At 43.1% G+C, this 20,944-nt stretch overlaps 3 protein-coding genes across 3 annotated transcripts; 2 read left to right on the top strand and 1 right to left on the bottom strand.

Moving 5' to 3' along the window:
* Positions 1-259: 259 nt before the first annotated feature.
* On the bottom strand, positions 260-2,484 carry LOC143133041 (beta-crystallin A1-like). Its single transcript, XM_076292845.1, has 5 exons — positions 2,410-2,484; positions 2,185-2,303; positions 1,561-1,702; positions 889-1,031; positions 260-407 (listed from the first exon to the last, which is right to left on the bottom strand). Exons 1-5 carry the CDS (start codon positions 2,482-2,484, stop codon positions 260-262), a joined length of 627 nt encoding a protein of 208 aa, XP_076148960.1.
* A 2,096-nt stretch (positions 2,485-4,580) lies between these two features.
* Positions 4,581-6,272, top strand: LOC143133040 (beta-crystallin B1-like). The gene is made up of 5 exons (XM_076292844.1): positions 4,581-4,670; positions 4,914-5,032; positions 5,188-5,320; positions 5,676-5,818; positions 6,101-6,272. The coding sequence occupies exons 1-5, from the start codon at positions 4,581-4,583 to the stop codon at positions 6,270-6,272; spliced, it is 657 nt and encodes a 218-aa protein (XP_076148959.1).
* A 2,574-nt stretch (positions 6,273-8,846) lies between these two features.
* Positions 8,847-20,943, top strand: LOC143133039 (sideroflexin-5-like). Its single transcript, XM_076292843.1, has 14 exons — positions 8,847-8,989; positions 11,473-11,541; positions 11,797-11,874; positions 12,213-12,239; positions 12,600-12,654; positions 12,889-12,914; positions 13,518-13,571; positions 13,929-13,985; positions 15,521-15,586; positions 17,379-17,469; positions 18,522-18,637; positions 18,742-18,827; positions 19,337-19,454; positions 20,141-20,943. The coding sequence occupies exons 1-14, from the start codon at positions 8,933-8,935 to the stop codon at positions 20,216-20,218; spliced, it is 978 nt and encodes a 325-aa protein (XP_076148958.1). The 5' UTR covers positions 8,847-8,932; the 3' UTR covers positions 20,219-20,943.
* The last annotated feature ends 1 nt before the right edge of the window (position 20,944 follows it).

Raw genomic sequence — 20,944 nt, 5'->3', positions numbered from 1 at the left:
GTGGTCTAGTCTGTGCCGATTGGATGGAACCCTCTGTCAGAGTGGCTCAGTCGCGAGTGTGCGCGCGGGGCAAAGTTAGTCAGTTCCAGACGTCTTAACAGTATAGAAATGCAGGTGTGAATGAAGGTGGTTTCTTTTCTCTGCTAGGAGTAAAAAGACACTGGCTTGGAGTAGCTGAATAAGTGTGTGTGTCTGTGTTGTGTATGTGTGTGTGGCGGTCTCGGTGGTGCTGGGAGGGTTTGCGGGCGTTACGAGGTCCTTAATGCTGGATTCTGCGGATAGACTGGATCTGGGGGGTCTGACTGTGAGAGCCCCAGTTCCTCCAGTGCTGGTAGTCTCCACTGTGTCTCTCACACTCCATGATGTACTGTCTGCCTCTGTAGCCAGAGAACTCGTAACACACAAACCTGCAGAGGGACAGAACACAAGGGCGCGCGTGTGTGTGTGTGGGATGGAAAGGGAGATAAAAAGAAGGAATGTTCATGAGTACTGAATTTGGAGGAGAAAGGGAGGGGGGCATGAAGTCTGTGTTGGTAGATCTGCTGTGCCTGTAGCTGTAACTCACCTGGCTCTAACACACCCATGTGCCTAAAGGGCTTGGACTGTCTGTGTAGTAACTGTGAGCTGTAACTGTGTTTATTCATTCGTAAGAATATGCTATATTTTTGTGATGTCTTAAATGAGCAATTCTAACACCAAACTTACTCGTATTCTGAACTATATGGCAGCTTGCTATTTTTAGCATGAAAACAAATAATCTGCAATTGAGTTAAATTAGGAAACTGAAAACATAGTCAAAATTGTGACATTACAATTGATTTTACATTTTCACATACATTCTATAAGGACAGAGGGGGAGTGTGTGTATGTGAGCTGATTCAGACTTACGCGCCACACTGCACGTGCATGGAGCCGACCTCAGTTCCACACCAGCCCATGGCCTGGAGAGAGGGGTAGTCATCACAGATCTCCACGCTGCGACCCAGGAAGTTCTCCTTCTCAAAGATCATCATGCGACTGCTCTGGTGAGACTGGGAGACAGAGAGAGAACGAGAGAGAGAGAGTTAAGTAAGTATTCATAAACACACACACACACACACACTCATGTGCAGAGATTACTGCTACAGAGCATACTACTACTACCCTGTTAGGCCTGTTAGTCTGAGAAAGAATGTACACATTATTTAACTGAAAAGACAAATCTAAAATACGGCAGGAAGTCAGAGACTTGCACACACTTCATCACCACAGAATAAATAGCACACTATACTTTTTGAAGAACACATAAATATGGGCTCAGAGTTGGACAAATGGTCTAAAATCCTCTGACTTTAACATGCTTTGCACATTTGGTACAGCCACACAGATTCCAGACACATGCTAACACTCCAGACATATGCTAGTACTCCAGACACATGCTAGCCCTCCAGACATATGTAGTACTCCAGACACATGCTAGCCCTCCAGACATATGTAGTACTCCAGACACATGCTAGCCCTCCAGACACATGCTAGTACTCCAGACACATGCTAGTACTCCAGACACATGCTAGTACTTACAGCGCAGTAGATGGGTCTGAAGGACATGAGCCTCTCTATGTGGTAGGACAGGTTTCCGCTGTAGGCGTCCCAGTGAGGGTACTCACCCCTCTCCAGGATAAACTGCTGGCCCTCGAAGTCATGGTGCTCATAACCCACCCAGCTGCTCACACACACACACACACACACACAGAAACAAACACATAGGGACACACAAGGAATTGAAAAGGTGTTAATCCAATCAAATCTCTCAGACAATTGAAGAATTTTCAACTTCTGTCTCTCTAATACATGACGAATATAATATAGTATACATTCGTTCCACAAAGACTGCTAGTTTGAGACTAAGAATATCTTGTGTATATACTTACAACACATGGATCAATAGTATATACTTACAACACAATATATGTACACACACACACACACACACACACACACACACACACACACACACAACCGAACTCATGCACAACTGCACACACAGTATCGAAACACACACACACACACACACACACACACATACACACACATACACACACACACACACACACACACACACACACACACACTTCCAAACATACTGTAAATACACATGGACACAATTGCATTTCCTTATTCCTCTTTCACACAGACTAGACTCACGCTCCACACTCCACGCGGATGGAGCGGATGTTGTCGAAGCCACAGTCCTGGATGTTGCAGCATTCCGAGGTGAACTCCTGACACTTGCCCTGGAAGTGCTCCTGCTCGAACACGGTCACCTGTGACGAGACAGCGAGTGAGAGACCAAAACCGTGAGTGTGTCCGTTCCTGTGAGCAGCACGACTTCCTCTGGATGAACTAACGCCTGTGCACTTAGTATGTTACCTTGAAAAAGGGGGCCATGCCCATGCCGGAGTGCATCATTGGCTGCATCATCGACGAACGAGTGAATCTGTACATCTTTTAACCTAAGAGAGAGAACGAGTGAATCTGTACATCTTTTAACCTAAGAGAGAGAACGAGTGAATCTGTACATCTTTTAACCTAAGAGAGAGAACGAGTGAGTGAGGGACCATGGGGCATGGAGTACTATTGAACAAGGACTAGTATGGTAGTCCTACACCAGCTCAAAATGTATGACAGCATGTCACTGGCCATTACACAGCACTTTGTATCTTGTTTTTTGAAAACATACTAATAAATAATAATAATAATAATTATTATTATTATTAATATTATTATGACTTTCTCCATGAAGATTTTCTGCCTTGCTATATCCATTTGGACCCATGTGTTTGCCCTTCACCCATCTGTGTTTCCCTTGTCTCTCTCTACTGCCTTTGCAAAACTCCTCACCATAGATACACTTTCAGAAAAGTTCCTCTTAATCAGGTCTGCTTTAGTTAGTAGACTATACGAATTTGTTAAACATTGTTAATTATTGGTTGTTATAGTTAAACAACCAATAATTAAATATTGTTCATTTTGGTTGTTGTAGTTAAAGTCAATACTGATCTGACACAGTTAGGATAATCAAATATATATTTTTTGTTAAGATTTACAAAACTTTCTGATTTGCTGTGAATTGTGGCGGCCATTGAGTGATTTCATTTGTGTAGAAACACCAATTCCATTATTGGTTTTGTGTCAGTCAGTGAATATCCGCGACTATCCGGTTAGGTGTTTTGGTGGAGAAGGTAAAGTCGAGTGTTTGGCACCTTACCGTACTGGCCGTCACTGACTCGCAGAACTTGGAAGTGGCACGCGCCTGAACGCCTGTCTCGCGTGGAGCTTTGAGAGGACCTGGCGCTTCGGTTTTATATCAACTGCCGCCGGCCGCGCGGCCCCGTGCGTCCCGTGCAGGAGGCGTGCGTGGGGGTCGGAGCGGCGCGTGACACCCCATTTCTCTTCTTTCCAGCCAACTTGTTTTGCGCGCTCCCGGGACACACTCCCCGCCACTGAGGGGTACGCCAGGTCAGCACATACTAATGTGGCTCCACAGAGGTTTCCAAAGCGGGCCGTTAGTTCTGAATGGGCCAGGGGAGGTACAAAGACAGTGACTTTAGTTGAACTGCTGACCCGTGCAAAACACAGTGTCACCGGGATTAACCTCAGCTGGCTCAGTGTGTGTGTGTGTGTGTGTGTGTGGGGGGGGGGGGTGTCGTGTGTATGCGGGTGTGTTCTAGAGCAGTGTTGGAAAACAATAAGAGACACACAAACACTCCACAAAACACACTGGGTGTGTGCCACACTTAGTCATGTTACTTTACTTCATTTAACATTTGTGAGTCTGAGTGGTATATGGACCACCCATTCATTCTCTCTCTCTCTCTCTCTTTCTCCCTCTCCTTCCCTACTCTGTCTCTCTCTCTCTCCCTCTCCTTCCCTACTCTCTCTCTCTCTCTCTCTCTCTCTCTCTCTCTCTGTTCCCCTTAGCCTCTGATGATGTTGTGTTTCTATTCTCTGGCTGGCGGACAGCTGTGCGGTCAGCAGGTCTCTTTGTGGCGGCGTAATCCAGCTCCTCCCTGCGCCAGACTATAAAAGCAGGGCACGAGCCCCAGCACACACACACTCTCAGAGTGGACATCGTCACCGAGCACACAGGTAAGGTCACACAGCACATCCAAATCACACAGAAACACACACATAGCACACACAACACACACAGAAACACACACAGAGACACAGGCTCACTGGCCAGCCTCATTAGTACAGCTAACATCAGCTCTACTGCGAGAGTAGTTTCCCGCATTCATAAATCCTCACTTCCACACTCAAATATATCTTTTTAAAAATCACTTTATTCACATGACTGTCTAATGCATCCCCCTGTCCACCACTAATACTCACCAAGAGCACTGGAGGCAGTAAACCAAAGTTCTGCACCAACGTTGCTCTTTTCCCCCTCAGTTCTCCCATCTCTGTATCTCCTGTGTAGTTAGCTGTGTATTAAACGCCCTCATTCTCCCGGTCTCTCTCTTTATATATATTTCCCTCTCTCTCCTTCCTTCTCTCTCTCTCTTTCTCTCTCTCTCTCTCTTTTCCCCTCAGGCATCATGTCTTCCGATAAGTCTAAAACTGCCTCCCAGACCGACGGGAAGGCCGCCCAGAGCAAGACCTCCGAGATGGGCATGATGAACTACAAGGTAAACACACACACACACACACATACACACACACATGGACAGTCACACACTCCTACACACACACTTACAGTCTTGTAGGTTCTCACGGTTTCATCGTATAGCACTTTGGTCAACTGTTGCTTTTTTTTTAGACAGGGAATATTCATACTTACACTGGATATGGTGTAAATGTTGTCATGCTTCTTTGGTTTGTATGAAGCCACATACAGTACACACTTAATAATTCTGATGTCTTCCTCTCAGATGTACGTGTTTGACCAGGAGAACTTCCAGGGTCGCATGATCGAGATCACCGCCGAGTGCATGAACGTGTGTGACATGGGCATGGACAGAGTGCGCTCACTACGCGTGGAGTGTGGTCCGTAAGTACGACTCCATTTTAGTTTCTGTACTATTTTGTAGCATATTTGTTTGTATTTGACCAGTAAAAAAAAGTGGTCAAGTGTCTGTATAGTTGTGAGTGAGTGTGTGTGTGTGTGTGTGAAAGTGGTCTCACATCTGCGTTGTCCCTGTGTAGTTACGTGGGCTTCGAGCAGATGAACTTCTGTGGCGAGATGTACATCCTGGAGAAGGGAGAGTACCCCCGCTGGGACTCCTGGAGCAACTGCCAGAAGAACGACTACCTGCTGTCCTTCAGACCCATCAGAATGGTGAGGAAACGCCTCTAGCATCCGCATGGTTTGCTCTCTTTCTTTCTTTCTTTCTTTCTTTCTTTCTTTCTTTCTTTTTCTTTATTTCTTTCTGTCTTACACCAACTTCTTCTCCCTGCCATCTTGCTCCACTTAAAAGTTAAAGTTGACTGGTATTTAGCAAACACTTTTATCCAAAGTGACACAGACTTGCAGAACAGCAGGTTTGGGAATCTGTTTTCATCCTTCATCTTACACACAGGGCTCCAAGCTGAAAACAAACAAACAAACAGAGACATGTTTTTTTTGTCTAACTAATATCTTAATGACCCGACTGACCCGACACCTTCTCTCCTGTTTCTTGTGCCTTCATCAGGACCCTGAGAAACACAAGATCTGTCTGTATGAGGTTGGAGAGTTCAAGGGCCGCAAGATGGAGATCATGGACGATGACGTCCCCAGTCTCTCCTCCTACGGCTTCACCGACAGAGTCGGTAGCATCATCGTCAGCTGTGGAACGTAAGTGTTGCCCTGGAGACCACATTCGGTTCCTATGGCAATGGGATTGTTTACTTGAGTCGCAAAGGGGCCATTGTGTATCTGTCTTAGTGTTTAAATAAGGAATCATCATTCTGTGTAATTATGTATGTTTGTGAGAGTATTTTCATGCAATCTGGAAGTAAATTGTGTGGATCTGAGCAAAACCCATGCAAATAAGTATCCACACGTGTGACGTGTCAGTTATGTGTAAGTTTGCACTAGCCAGCTCTGACCTCCCACCCAATTGGCTTTTGCTTGCAGCTTTGTGGGCTACCAGTTCCCTGGATACCGTGGCAGCCAGTTCCTGCTGGAGAAGGGCGAGTACAGACACTTTAACGAGTTTGGCGCCCGCTGCCCTCAGTTCCAGTCCGTGCGTCGTATCCGCGACATGCAGTGGCACCCACACGGCTGCTACACCATGGCTAGCAAGTGAATGCCCAGCCAGGAGCGAAAGAGGAGGATCGGAAGGGAGGGAGAGGGGCCGAGGAGGAAGGAGAGAAGAAGAGACGTCTGAGGCCGTGCCTCCGGCCCTCTCTGAGACGGGAGCAGAGCGGAGCGGAACATTCCACCTGGGGATTCCATGGGGGGGGGGGGGGAAGGGAGGAATGGAGTCTCCGTGTGTGTGGTTTGAGTTGCACAGGACTGCCTGTCTCCGTGACCGCCTGCTCTCATTCAGGCCAAGGCGAAAACCGGCTCGCGCCCCCCTGAACACCACAGTCCTTCCCCGAGTCTCCTCTCTCTCTCTGCTCTTCTCTTTCTCTCCTGCGCTCCGACTGTGGCTATTTCATTTCCTTCCATTTTTTGTCACTTTTTGTTCTCTCTTTTTTTTTTTTTTTCGCCTACCCCTTTCAAATCATGTCCCTTCCCCCAGGAGTATGGAGAGCACGGGAGAGAGGAGGCAGGTGTCACAGACGGACCTCCTGAGCCCAGCTTGTCTCACTCCAACACTGCTGTACAGAATCCTGGCCACCTTTTAAATAAAATCCCAAATGCTTGATTTGAAAAAAAATGATTTGTGAGTCAGTGTTTGTGAATGTGTGAATATAGCGCGCACATGCATGTGAAAGCTTTGCCATTAGTTTAGTTAGTTGCTATAAGCTTGCCGTAACTACTTAATAAAAACATTAGGGGTCAACCAAGCTACTGTAAATAAGAGAAATGCTTGTTTTAGAAAGCTTGGCTATCACAACAAAGTCAAAGCTAGTGAACCGTTTGATACCCTATTGCATTTCACCAGCTATGAATGCATTAGGATACATACACAACCAACAGGGTGCTTATATACCGCCTTACTTACAAAATAAAATCCAGTTTACTTTCAGAGTTGCAGACAGTTGATGACTAATTTTTAATGTGAATAAGGTTTCCAAGTGGAACATTAAGTAAAGTTAATTTGCTCTAGAAGAAGGTGAATAAAAAGGATTTATGAGGCAATTACAACCTCTAGGAGTGTCATTATGCAAGATGGGACATAGATTGGAATTTAGACGCGTAATGGATTTAGTCTCAGACCAGCGAGTCGGACCTCATAAACAAGAAGTGTGAGCAGTTAAAATGTGAAGGAGTCCATCAACTGCTGTTCACAGATCCAAAGTGGATTGATCTGAGCAACTGTTAATTATCCAAACCCCCCAGACTGTAGAAAATAAACTGTCCAAACCAGCTAAAATGAGAAAAGGAATAAACAAAATGGTGACTAATGAACATGTAAACAAAATGGCCACTGCCATTTTACTATTATAAGCACGTATGACTATGTATTAACACAGGACCTGTTGGTGTGTAGTCTAGTTATGATTTATTAAGGAATATATATAAACATATTAATATTTTTTATTTTGTAATATAATAATATATTGACTGTTAGTTCTTGTTTTTGTACAAGAGTAAAAACAGTGCAGAGAGCTGAAATGAGATGAGGAGTAAGGAATTCTTAAGCATCTGTTGAAATGTACCACTTCACATGTACAGTATGCGACCTGTGTATCGTGTCAGAAGGCACCTTCCAGTTACACACCAACCATTGTTCCTTCCATCTGATAGAAATGTATTGGATATTATGTTATTTTGCTATATGGGAAATAGCTATCTACATCTATTTACATTTACAAATGTGGGATTTTAAAACATGCTCTACCTGTTGGGTCTCCTTTGATTCTAATCAAGGGTTCCCCAGGAATTGACATAGGCTGATGGAGTTGCTGACTGCACCAGTAGACTGGTGGGGTCTCCCTTCCATGCTGGACCTTTTGTGACCTTTTGTGGTATGGCGGTAGACCTCCACCTGTTGGCACGGATGCTGCCTCCGCAGCCCTTGCAGCTCTCCTGCAGGCACCATGGGAAGCATCTGTAATCGTGCACCTTCTTCCTACACTGCATATGCATGAGGGATAGAGCCATCTGTCATTTTCGGTTGGGTTGGTTAATTTTTAACTTGGCCAAGAGTGTAAACTGCTTGAGTAATTGTGCTTATTTAAACAAAAAACATTTCATATATATTATAAATCTTGGTAAAGAATGTGAAGTTTGACTAAAAGTAGGTGGATAAATGTTTTGCACATGTGGTCCATAATTGAACATTTCAAAATTGTATTTGTCACGAAATGATCCAGTGGACATATTCATTATCACCCTCTCGATTATGTGTAACAGCTGTATTTTTGATGGATCTAAATGACACAACCATGACAACCCAACCCGACCCCCCCCCCATCAGGCAGCCCCAGCAAGCAACTTCAGTCACCTCTCATTAAGCACAGGCGCCCTCTAGCGTTCCTCAGCTATACTTTCCTATAACGGGACGAATGGGAGGTGGGCAGTCTCTTGAAATTGGCTCTGATTCAACCGCACACACAATACACGCTCAGACCACTGCCTACAGTGAAGTCCCGTGTTACCCACCTAAAACCCAAGTGTGGGCCCCATGTGGACATGGTGGCTGGAAACGAACACTACACTTCCCAAGAGTCTCAGCGACAGTCTCAGTATCGAGGTCTTCCCACAGTCTCAGCTCTGTTTGCCACAGGAGTTAAATCTTCAATTTTTCGTTTCATGATACCCATCACTATCTAAAAACAGTTCGTCGTCGCTGCCATGGCGGAACCTGCAGCTTGTCCGCCTTTTCAGTTGGGAAGACCTCGATATGATCAGGTAACTAGGCTCTGATGAGTTTCTTATGTATGCAAAGTGCATTGTTTCCTCGGGTACAGATCAACATTTATTTTTTGCAGGTTTGAGGTGTTATGATGTCTGCTGTTTGCAACTGCCGATTGGAAGTTGCAGATAGTCTTCCGCTCCTTGCATAATGTGTCTGGCACATCAACCGTGTAACCTGTACTGTATTATGATAACCATCGTTGTGAATGTCATCAAGCTAATATTGTGTTTGTTTGATTGGACTGGGATAACTCGAAGCTACTTGATCAAGTTGATAACCTATCAATGGTATAGGTGAATTAAATTCAGAAAGTAGTTAGATGATTTACTAAAGACTAATTACAAAGATTTCCAATTAAAAAAAGAAAAGAAAGAAATTTGCGTGCGTAATTGGGCAATTGGGTTGCCTACTGACACTTAAAATGTAGGCTATCAATATTGCAAAAATTATATTTTGTTGTTTCAGGATACAGGGTGTAGCAGAACTTAAACGTCTCCGACAGCAGGACAGCCCGCTCAGCATCTGTTTTGATACTATCGCTGTTCTTTGCTTGCCTAGATGCCATTGTATTGTTTTGTGTTTCTTGCTCATTTTTTGTGCTTTACTTTTAGAACGTTTGGAAATCTGGGTCAGTTCTGTAAAGCATGTAAGATTAATGGGCCGGCTGTCCATATCGTTCAGATCGTCTTTAAATATATAACCATTGCAGACTGTACTTTGGTCTAATAGGTTACCATTGCCAAAGGACTCCATGGAAACGCCACTGTCTATTGGACTCTTCTATAATTAGAAAAGCAAATTGCGACGCTAGTCTGTCACGGGCACGTCAAATTCCTCTTTATTTAATGAGATAGGCTATAGACTAGATGGGATCACAATACGCCGATGTTATCATCACACATCGAGTGCTATACCAGCGTTACATTAGACTGTGAACGTGTAGTGTTGTCTTTTATCGGGACAGGCCTATTTCACCATCAGGTCCAGAATTACCAATACCTTTGTGAAATAATAGGCCTACTCATTACCTTAATGAGGGATCCCTCTGCTGGTCAGTGTATCACCCTCATAGCTCCAGCTCCTACTACCTCTTACCATGGGATTTGTATGGGAGCATGAGAAGGACAAAGGGTGTCATCATAAATATTCATTGACTGCTACAGGACAGCTGTGCCAGCATTTATGCAAGGTTCTTCTCTTTTACAGCTCTGCAAATACAGAATCCGGTACACACTTGAAAGTCTGTTGTAGATTCAAATTTCAGAATATAACCGGATATGATAAAGTAGCTGTGTAATGTAGGGTGTCATAACTGAGTCACAATTCTTGATGGATCATGAAAACAGTACACGATTATGGTCCCTTCTAATGAATTATAATGTTTTAGGTTGGCATAATTTGGGCAAATTGGGACCCATCTTTCTTTTAGATAGTGAAATCTTCTCAGTCCTTGAATGGGAGTGTGTTTCTCATTGCACAGATGCATCACTGCTTGCTGTGTTGCGTAGTCTCGAGGGATCTGAAACACATGCATAATTAAAGGCTTCTCTCTTGCATCTGCTCCCTGCTCTCTCTCTCTCTCTCTCTCTCTCTCTCTCTCTCTCTCTCTCTCTCTCTCTCTCTCTCTCTCTTTCTGTCTCACACACACACACACACACTCACAGATCACACATTCCAGCAGAGAAGCTGAGATGCTCCACTGTGCTGTGTTGCTCGCTAACCTGTTTAAAAATAACACACATGACATGAGCAGCAAGGAACCGAGTGGAGTAACGGAGCTACTGAAAGGTGAACAAAAGGCAGAGGAGTTGCCGTCATAGATACCTTTGGAGGGAAATTCATCTCGCTCTCACCGAGTGGCCTAATTTCACAGAGGAAGAATTGCTCCAAGAGAGAAAGAGAGTGAGTTGAGTGAAGCTGCCATGTTTGGTCCCTTGCATTTGCCAACAAACAAACCCTTGGCAACCATCGTCCACTGTTTTTTTTCTCTAACTCTTGGCACCCATTCCAGTTGGCACTGGCACACAGACAGAGCAGGAGGGGGAGCAATGGCCATACCGGAGTGAGAGGGACTAATTGGAATGGAGTTATAGAGGCATTCTCACATCCGAGTGTTCTCTCTGGAAGTACTCGTCCACAGAGAGTGTCTGTAGTGTAGGATACCTCAGAGTCGAATTATACTCAGACTAATATAATGGGCATAGCTGGTTTGCAAGCTCATATTGTGCATCTTAGTGCAAAAACAGTGTATATTTATTGGGCTTTTATACTTTCGTGGCTATTAGATTTGTGCTGACAGATGCAAAGCGATAGAAAAAAAATAGACAAAAAGGCTATAAAGGAGACATACAGTAAGAAATGTTTTATGACATGAAATGGCTTTCAACTTCAGTTCCTTACTTTCATTCATTTAGGTGGTGTCATGCAGTATGTCATTGGATGTTGTTACTGTAACTGTTGTTGTTTTGTTCCATAGAGCTCATTTCTGGGGAGGCTGAAGCATTTCATCGACATCATTGACCCCAGCACACTCTTTGTCTCAGAGGTAAGGAGGTCTCCACTAGGCTTAATTGTTCCCTGGAAACACCCATTTACGGTCATTAATTACATCATAAAATGTATCTGTTGTTATAGTGACAGCTGTTAAGTTAAATTGGTCGGAATGAAAACAAGCTGAACTTACAATAAAGCTTGCCCAGTGGCTGCCATTGTTCAAAGGACCCCCTGCACGGAAAGCCCTCTGCTTTTGGTGGGAGTCCAATGTAGACTGTAATGTCTCCTTCCTTCTCCTTCTTTTTAGGGTCGATTAAATGAATGTGTGAAGCTCCTGGATGACTATAAGAATGGTAGCCTTTCCCCTGGAGTAACTGACTCACAGGTACATGAAAGATACAAGAAGATAGAAAAATAAGAAATACCAATCCCAAAAGAAATTTGAGTATCACAACAGCACCGTCCTGCACATGAAAATACAAAAAGGAAAAAAATAAAAGATATCAAAATATAAAAGATAAAGGTCACCTCAGTTGCATCGGTGTGGGAGAGAGGGGAAGAGTTATATAATTTGAAGGCAGTTGGTACTGTGGTGTCTTTGATATATTTTGCATTGTAATGAGTGAATGTGAGGACATGCATTTCTTGATTTTTGTTTGTTTTACCCATCGTGAAATCATCAATATTTCAAAAGATTCTTAAAGATGATTTCTTTGTTCAAAGCTCTGGGAAGCACAAAAAGCCAAACAGGTAAGACTTCTTTCCAAATATTTTTTTCTCTTTTGCAAAAATCACTGAAGCTGAAATGTCTTTCCAAAAAAAGTTTGCTCTCATATCTAAATGATATTTTTTGTATAAAGAAAAGTGAAACTTATTGAGGTATTTATTGTCAATATTGTTTTTCTTGTGGAAACATTCCATTCTCAGCATATTATCGCACTTGATAAACCTGCAATAAACATGCTGAAGAATGCCTTTGTCATCCCTCAAAAGGCACAGACACATGTTGCCTTTTGAAAGACAAAAGTACACAGACACTGTCAAATCGGTGCACATTTGACAGTACTAGTCATGCTATGACCACTGAGGTTGTCATCTGTCTGAATGCAGGCTATCATTCATCCTGATACAGGGGAAAAGATCTTTATGCCTTTTCGCATGTCAGGTATTGCTTTCTAACACTGTCATTACATCTGCATGCATGGCTATACTGAGTTATTCTGTCCTACTCATTCCACATGTACTCTATTGTATGCTTACTTTGTGTTGATAGTATGTAATGCATGAAGAAAAACATTGTTTTATTTTTGTGTTTTGATGCAAATGTTTGTATTTAAATGGTTGCTGTTCTTGTCATGCTTCAGTCTTATAACTAATTGAGTGTGTTTGTTTTTGGCAGGCTATGTCCCATTTGGAACACCAATAGTAAGTTTACAGCTGCTTGCCGGAGTGTAATATCAGATTAATCAGTGTGAGAACCTTAACAGATGGGCGTACTATCCAAGGGTGTTGCCAAATACTGTAGATACATGTGAGTGTAGGGAAGAAATGCTGTTAGGTTAAAGTTCAGTATGTAAAATTGTTGTTGAATAATGATTTAACATCCCCATAACCAAATCCAAACCCTAAGATTAACCATAGATTATAGTTAACAGTCAACAGATATTTTGTTGTTAATCTGAGCATAGCTGTTGATCTGTCTTGTTGATCTGTATCCGAGTAAAGTGTGACCATTTATTTTGCTGGTCTTTTCTTTACAGAGATTTATGAGAGCAAGACCTCAGTCAGGAGTGAGACAGAGACAAACACCATTCATTAGCCTAATGAAGCTCTAACTATTTATGGCAGGTTCATTATGCTTAATCATTGCTCCTTTTATAGGTCACTGCAAAGGCTTTGAATTAAAACATAATTGATTTATTTTTTAAATGCTGTAGCTCTGAGAGTGTTTGTTACGAGGGTCATTTCCATATGGCTGTGCATATTAAGTAGTTTCTAATTGGTTGTTGTCTGTTCTACCTGTTTTAGGTTGTGGGTCTTCTGCTTCCTAATCAAACACTGGCTACAACTGTTTTTTGGCAGGTAAGGATTGAGGAACGAAGGAAATCATTGTCACACCAAAGATTAATAGATAACCAAACAGACATTTTCTAGAAATTGCACTTGGAGTGTGAAGGTCTTGAATGAAATAGTTTTTCAATTGTAATATTTAGTATTGAGTAATATCATTAACATGCACTGTTATGTTATGAAGGTAGGGGTTGGGGGGGGGGGGTATTTTCTTATGCAGGGCTGGGGAGACAGGAAACATAAGCAGTTTGCTTTGGTATGACATTGTCATTCATAGATGCAATTTATGAAGACATGTCCCTTATATAAAGATGAGTACTACTATGTGTAGGTACTACGGTAATAACCAAATCTTTTTTTTTCCTGCAGTGGTTGAATCAGAGTCATAACGCCTGTGTGAACTATGCAAACCGCAATGCCACAAAGGTAATATGTTATGTACTCTGGGTTTTTCTAGGTCATCCTATTCCCTTGAGAAATGTAAACAGCTGGAGTTTCAATGGAGGGAGAGCAGATTTGTAATTCCATATGATTGAACAACCCTCTGTCCTCAGGGCAAAGGGGTCTGCTTAGCATATGGCATACAAGCCCCTGACGTAGACATTTTTTAAGAGTTTCCACTAGAGTGTATTTTTAGTTGTAGTGCAATTTTACCGTACAAGCTGTAACAGATGCGGCGGGCAGCGCGTCTGGTTTTCAATCAACCAAAAAGGGCACATCACCCCACTGTTAATTGAACTCCACTGGCTAGCCGCCTGCATCCAATTCAAGGCACTTAATGCTTGCCTACAAAGTGATCACTGGGTCTGCTCCCACTTAGTTAAATGCCCTCATAAAGGCTGATGTTACCCCTTGACCGCTCCGTTCCTCCAAAGAAATGCCGTCTGGCTCTGCTGCCCGTTGCACACACAGCAGTCCAGACTATTCCCATTTGTAGTTCCCAGATGGTGGAATGACTTAGAGCTGCAGTTGGCAAGATTTTTTTGATCATATTCACTGAAACCGACACTATGCTCCGACAGAACAACATAAATCAGCCGGTTTTAGAAAAAAAACGCACTTCTACCTCCACCTCTAGGGCCTGTTATTTGTTTTGCAAAAATCCATAGCTCCCGGTTCTTCTGGTCCAATCAGAGCAGGGCTGTGTGAGATCTGACTATCAATCACTAATTTGTAGTGTAGTTCCCAGATAGTGGGACGACTTAACAAGTGCTACCAAAACAGGGGTGTCCCTCTCTATCTTCAAGAAGCTCTTAAAAACCCAACTGTTCCAAGAGTATCTCTCCTAACACATCTACCCTCCTAATATCGCACTTACCATGCACTTCCTTTTGCTACCTGCTCCTGCCACTAATTCCTTCAACTACACTTTGACTAATACTTGCTCTTATCCTCTGCTAGTCTTGTGGAGTTTGTAAAGTAGTATTTATTGTTACCTAAGGTATCGTTTGCAATGTAGCTTGAATATTATGCTGCCTTCACTTGCAAAATGCACATTAATGCCCACTGAGGTTGTCATTTTTAATGGGAAATTGGAAAATAATTTTGATACACGAGTTTCCGAGATGAGATAACCTTTGACATTTCAACATGGTGGAGAGTAATCGTTACGTATGGTAAATAATGCCTTCATAAACAGTTACATTACTCATTAACAAATCAATAACTGTTTTACCAACGTAGCAGGTAGGATGAACCGTGTGTCCGACATTTTTTTCTCTCGCTCCAACAGCAAAAGCATTTGAACAAAACACACTCATAGTTCCAAATTCAAAAATGGGAAGTATCATCTTCCTGACAGCATGTGAAGGCGCTTTGGATAAATGCATCTGCTAAATGAATAGATGCAAATGTAATGTACCGGTAAATGTAACTTGTATGAATGTAACTTGTCTTCTATTAGCCTGTCATTGTACTACTTGAAATCCTAATAATTATCCTGTAACATATTATTCTCTCAGCCCACACCAACTTCCAAGTTTCTGCAAGGCTACGCTGGAGCTGTCGGTAGCGCTGTCTCAATTGCAGTAAGTTCCACCTAACCGCTCTTTGCGATACGAGCTGTATGTATTTCTTAGTAAATGTTAAGCAGTTGAAGTTGAATCCAGTTGCGCCACCGTTGTGCTCTCGAGCAAGGCACGTAACCCCAGGGTGCTCCAGGGAGTCTGGCCGTGCAATTAATAGACATCTGTAAGGGAGTCTGGCAGTGCAATTAATAGACATCTGTAAGTCGATTTGGAAAAAAGTGTCATCCAAATAGATACAGATAACTGACCGCACTGCATATCCACATGCCGACCATACTCCAAACAAAGTCACCTGTTCACTTCACTTCAGATCTGAGCAGACACTACGGGTGCAGATAATTTCTCTATTTGTCCTCCCTTCCTCCCCTCCTCCCTCCCTCCCTCCCTTCCTTCCCTCCTTCCTCCCCTCCTCCCTCCCTCCCTCCCTTCCTTCCCTCCTTCCTTCCTTCCTCCCTCCCTCCCTTCCTCCCTCCCCCCCTCCCTTCCTTCCCTCCTTCCTTCCTTCCTCCCTTCCTTCCCTCCTTCCTCCCTTCCTTCCCTCCTTCCCTCCTTCCTTCCTCCTGTCCTAACCCCTTCCTTCTAATTAATTTTGTGAAGGAAATGAGGAAGGAACGATAGGAGGATGGAGGAATGAAGGAGAGGCAGATATCAGAAATTAGATTTCCTGCACACTCACTCTCTTTTAAGAGACGTCAATTACGAATGACGATGCGGCGCTTCACCCCTTCGGCTAGAATAAACAAACGGTTTTACACGCAAATGGCAGAGAATATGAACTTATGCCAAAGCCTACAAATATCATATCAGCATGGAGCGGGAGGAACAGAGACCGAGGAGAGAGGACGCATGCAAATAGAGCTTTGGGATGCACCCTATCGCTCGCACTCATGCTCTACTGTTTGCACTCAGACTCTGCTATAGGCCTCACACCTGTGGCCTATGTACAATCAGACAAAAAGGCACCACAGCGCCCCCTGCTGTATGGAGTGTGATTGTGTCAAAAACTCATGCACCTCATTTCCTGACAGAAACTGAAACTTAAAGGAGAATTCCGGTGTGATATTGACCTAAAGTGTGTTGAAACATGATACCGAGTGTGAACGTATTTAGTCACGATAAGTCGAGCGACGAGTAAGAATGAACAGGTATGATAAGGGATCAGATTCCAAAAATAATTCCGTGGAAATGCATGGATTCCAGTTGCTGCTACTGGAAGAAACTGGAATCCATGCATTTCCACAGAATTATTTTTGGAATCTGATCCCTTATCATACCTGTTCATTCTTACTCGTCGCTCGACTTATCGTGACTAAATTCAAGATGTCTGCAAACGCTATACTTCGTGAAGGACCTGTCTGTATAAATCGTCTTGTAAGTAAACTACCAGTGCTTTTTCAAAGTTCTCAATGTCTCGTTTTAAATGTCAGGGCCCTCGGACGTCTACCAATGAAGTGTGGAGATACATTGAGCCTCGTAAATGGTGTAAAACAGTGATTTATTTGCATGGCTAGGCCGATGCCGGAGCACCACCATTGTTAGCATCGGCTAACTAGCGCCAGATTTTGGAGTGCAGGGGACAAGCCGAGATGGGCTATGAGACATACGTTCACACTCGGTATCATGTTTCAACACACTTTAGGTCAATATCACACCGGAATTCTCCTTTAAGCCATCTGTGACATTCATGAAATTGACTCTGCTGTTCTAAAACTCTGTGTGTGTGTGTGCCTGTGTGTCTGTGTGTCTCTGTGTGTGTGTATGTCGACTTGTTATTTTACCTGTGCCTATAAAGGTGGGGCTTAACATACTGATCCAGAAATCCAGCAAATTCAGTCCAGCAACTCGTGTCATTATTCAGAGATTCGTCCCCTTCCCTGCTGTGGGTATGTTTTATCTTGCACTCCGCCGTATCGTCTCTCACAGTTACTGTGTTACTAAGGCAACACTATCATCCTGTTTAGCGTTTTTGTTTGTTTTGTTTTGTAAAGCATGTGTCAGGCTGAATGCATGGCTTGCATATGGCTTAGTTTTCAATATTTGTTTTAGTTGCACACTGTGGTTTTAATAAAGTGTCTAGTGCTGTTTTTGATGAATTGTTATCCTTCAGGAAAAAATGTTGTATAGTATTGGCAGAGGAATGTTTGCTACCACACAGTATCTGGCAGGTAAATCGCAGTATTTGAAAACTACAGTACATATTTCAATGATATCCAAACAGTGATGTCATATTTATTACTGTAACACTGACTCTTGTTATGCAGATTTCAGCACTGAAAATATGGCTGTATCAGGCACTCATTCACTCATTTTGGGGCAGTCGTGGCCTACTGGTTAGCACCTCGGACTTGTAACCAGAGGGTTGCCGGTTCGAACCCCGACCAGTAGGCACTGCTGAAGTGCCCTTGAGCAAGGCACCTAACCCCTCACTGCTCCCCGAGCGCCGCTGTAGCAGGCAGCTCACTGCGCCGGGATTAGTGTGTGCTTCACCTCACTGTGTGTTCACTGTGTGCTGTGTGTGTTTCACTAATTCACGGATTGGGATAAATGCAGAGACCAAATTTCCCTCACGGGATCAAAAGAGTATATATACTTATACTTATACTTATACTTATACTATATACTTATACTCATTCATTCCCACTGATACAGTATATAAATTACCTGTAAAATCCTAAAGAGAGAAGACATACATTTACCTTATCTGCTCTGTTTGAGGGGTGAAGACATTCATTTATTTTATGCAATGTGATCCATTTCTTATTACTGTAACACTGCCTCAGTCTTTGTGCGGTCCTCCTGCATTCCTAATTGTCAGATCTCATAAGCAGCGGCATAATGCGAAGGGGCCTTTGCCAGAACACACATTGGCCATGTTTAGTGCAGAAAGGACACGGCGATGTCCCAGTGATTAACCCAGCTTCTCGTGCCTCCTCAGCCAGCGCCAACATCTGTAACGTGGGCCTAATGAGGCACAATGAGCTCTCCGAGGGGATCGATGTGCTGGACGACAACGGGAACGTCGTGGGCTCGTCCCGGATAGCTGCCAAACACGTCTGTGAAAGACTGCTTACATTCCATTGCTAACATTTTGTTTTCTCAGTATTGGAGGAAAAATCGATAAAAAAAAACTTTTTTATATATATATTTCCCCTCAGGCACTGATGGAGACAGCCTTTACAAGAGTGGTTCTACCGTTTCCCATCTTTGTCCTCCCGCCAATGATAATGGCCTACCTCGAAAAGTATGACTATCTCCTGATGTGAACCAGCTGTCCATACAGCCTTCCCAGCAAGCATCTATTGATCATTCTGATCCAGTAAAACAGCATGCATGCTGTGGTTATTGATTACTGATATATTTCAGAATTTAAGCCCCATGCCTCACTGTCTGTTAGGTCCGCAGAGTGAACCATTGCACGGAACCAATGCCTTAGTTGTAAATTGTGCATCATAACCCCGCTGCGCTAATTTGTTTAAAAACTTTTGCATTCAAGTTAATTCTGCAAACCTACCACCACAAATATAATTAAATTCTGTGGGAAACACTGGAACCATTGCACGGAACCAATGCCTCAGGCTTTATATAATATCTCAAATGAGCCATACCAATTCAGGCTGTAATTAACAGTGACACTGTAACCCAGTTCTGTTCTGCCCTGGACTGGGAAAGCCCAGTGTGTTTTTAAAAAAAAAAAAACTAGAAAAAATCAAGAAAGTTGTTCAGGGCTGTGCGTGTGTTTGCCTTTGACAGACTGCCACTGCTCCAGGCTCACCGCAGGCTGATGCTGCCCATCCACAGCTTTGTGTGTCTGGCTGTGTTCGGCCTGTCCTTGCCTTTGGCCATCAGTCTGTTCCCACAGATGTCTCAGGTACTGCCCGTCCTCCCAACCAGTGGAATCAGCAGCTGAGAAACAGAGTTTGCGTGTGTGTTTGCGTGTGTGTGTGCGTGTGTGTGTGTGTGTGTGTGTGTGTGTGTTTGTGTGCGTGTGTGTGTGTGTGTGTGTGTGTGTGTGTGTGTGTGTGTGTGTGTGTGTGATTGTGTGTGTGTGTGTGTGTGTGTGTGTGTGTGTGTGTGTGTGTGTTTGTGTGTGTGTGTGTGTGTGTGTGTGTGATTGTGTGTGTGTGTGTGTGTGTGTGTGTGTGTGTGTGTGTGTGTGTGTGTGATTGTGTTTGTGTGTGTGTTTGTGTGTGTGTGTTTGTGTGTGTGTGTTTGTGTGTGTTTGTGTGTGTGTTTGTGTGTGTGTCTGTGTGTGTGTGTGTTTGCGTTGTGTGTGTGTGTGTGTGTGTGTGTGTGTGTGTGTGTGTGTGTGTGTGTGTGTGTGTGTGTGTGCGTGCGTGTGTGCTAAAGGGAGGGGAGAGCAGAGAGAGGTTGCTGAATACTGTAGTTGCGCTTACTTATCGTTGCCTGTATTTCATACAGGATTACTTATATCCAGTGTTTTTTTTTTTTTCTGATTTAAAGAGCAGGTGTTGTGGTGTATAGTCATGGTCAAGGTTGAAAGGGGAGTAGGTGTTCAGGGCTGGAGGTTTGCTCATCAGAATCCACTTTTCACAGATTGAGGTGTCTCACCTTGAGCCAGAGATTGCCATGGCGACGGATTGCAAGGTAGTGACCTACAACAAGGGACTGTGAGGAGAGGCGCAGGCGGCGAGTGGAGTGCACGGGAAGGGAGCCAGTTCCTGATGTGCAGCCAATCACAAATGTGAATGAAACCACTGGCAAAGTGTATGGCATGCCTGCCAATTCTGGACATGCTCACAAAGAGGACTTGTATGTAGCCATAAAGCAATACTAATGGTAAACCTGCTGTCTATGAGTTATAATCCAGGGTCTTAATTGCACTGACATAATTGTCTAACAATAAACCTCTAACAAACTAAAAGGGAACAAGCATATCTCAAATCTTGCTTCTATTTTGATATTGATTAAGTACTGTAACTCTAACAGAGATTCATGCATTTTGAGAATGGGCATTGTTAAAAGATTTTTCTTCCTACCTGTTTTGGGACTAATTTCTATTAATTTATACAATGATTTGGGAAAATCAATGATAATATGTAAAAATTGCATGGTCTAAACATCATTGTACAGACGATGTACTTTTATCTGTAAAGTACTTTTACTTTATCTATATACTTATTAAATGTAGCTTAAATTATGACATTATTTATTGTGTTTTGATGACCAATTCATTTAAGTGCAGCTAATTGCTTGCAAGTGAAATGCTTTGAATTCTATATGCATCAGCTGTAGAAATAATTATTGCATAATTGTCATTAACATTTTTAACAAAAATATGTAATCTATTAATATTTAAATACAGTATGTTGTATTGATGGTTAATGCTATTGCTAATTT

The sequence above is a fragment of the Alosa pseudoharengus genome, unplaced genomic scaffold (assembly GCF_046254945.1).
Source record: "Alosa pseudoharengus isolate Yale_2024_CS ecotype anadromous, Long Island Sound unplaced genomic scaffold, YU_APseudo_1.1 YU_APseudo_1.1_scf_19, whole genome shotgun sequence".
NCBI classification, from domain to species: domain Eukaryota; kingdom Metazoa; phylum Chordata; class Actinopteri; order Clupeiformes; family Clupeidae; genus Alosa; species Alosa pseudoharengus.
Note: the sequence above shows the minus strand (reverse complement) of the source record. Positions and strands in the feature narration are given on the sequence as shown.

Excerpts from the sequence above, each read along its gene's own strand:
- LOC143133041 (XM_076292845.1), bottom strand. The coding sequence starts at position 2,484 with ATGTACAGATTCACTCGTTCGTCGATGATGCAGCCAATGATGCACTCC. Across the intron at positions 2,304-2,409 it reads GCATGGCCCCCTTTTTCAAG|GTGACCGTGTTCGAGCAGGA; the intron begins GTAACATACTAA and ends GTCTCGTCACAG. Across the intron at positions 1,032-1,560 it reads TCAGACCCATCTACTGCGCT|TCTCACCAGAGCAGTCGCAT; the intron begins GTAAGTACTAGC and ends TCTGTCTCCCAG.
- LOC143133040 (XM_076292844.1), top strand. The coding sequence starts at position 4,581 with ATGTCTTCCGATAAGTCTAAAACTGCCTCCCAGACCGACGGGAAGGCC. Across the intron at positions 5,321-5,675 it reads CCTTCAGACCCATCAGAATG|GACCCTGAGAAACACAAGAT; the intron begins GTGAGGAAACGC and ends TGCCTTCATCAG. Across the intron at positions 5,819-6,100 it reads ATCATCGTCAGCTGTGGAAC|CTTTGTGGGCTACCAGTTCC; the intron begins GTAAGTGTTGCC and ends TTTTGCTTGCAG.
- LOC143133039 (XM_076292843.1), top strand. The coding sequence starts at position 8,933 with ATGGCGGAACCTGCAGCTTGTCCGCCTTTTCAGTTGGGAAGACCTCGA. Across the intron at positions 12,655-12,888 it reads TATGCCTTTTCGCATGTCAG|GCTATGTCCCATTTGGAACA; the intron begins GTATTGCTTTCT and ends TGTTTTTGGCAG. Across the intron at positions 17,470-18,521 it reads CGTCCCCTTCCCTGCTGTGG|CCAGCGCCAACATCTGTAAC; the intron begins GTATGTTTTATC and ends GTGCCTCCTCAG.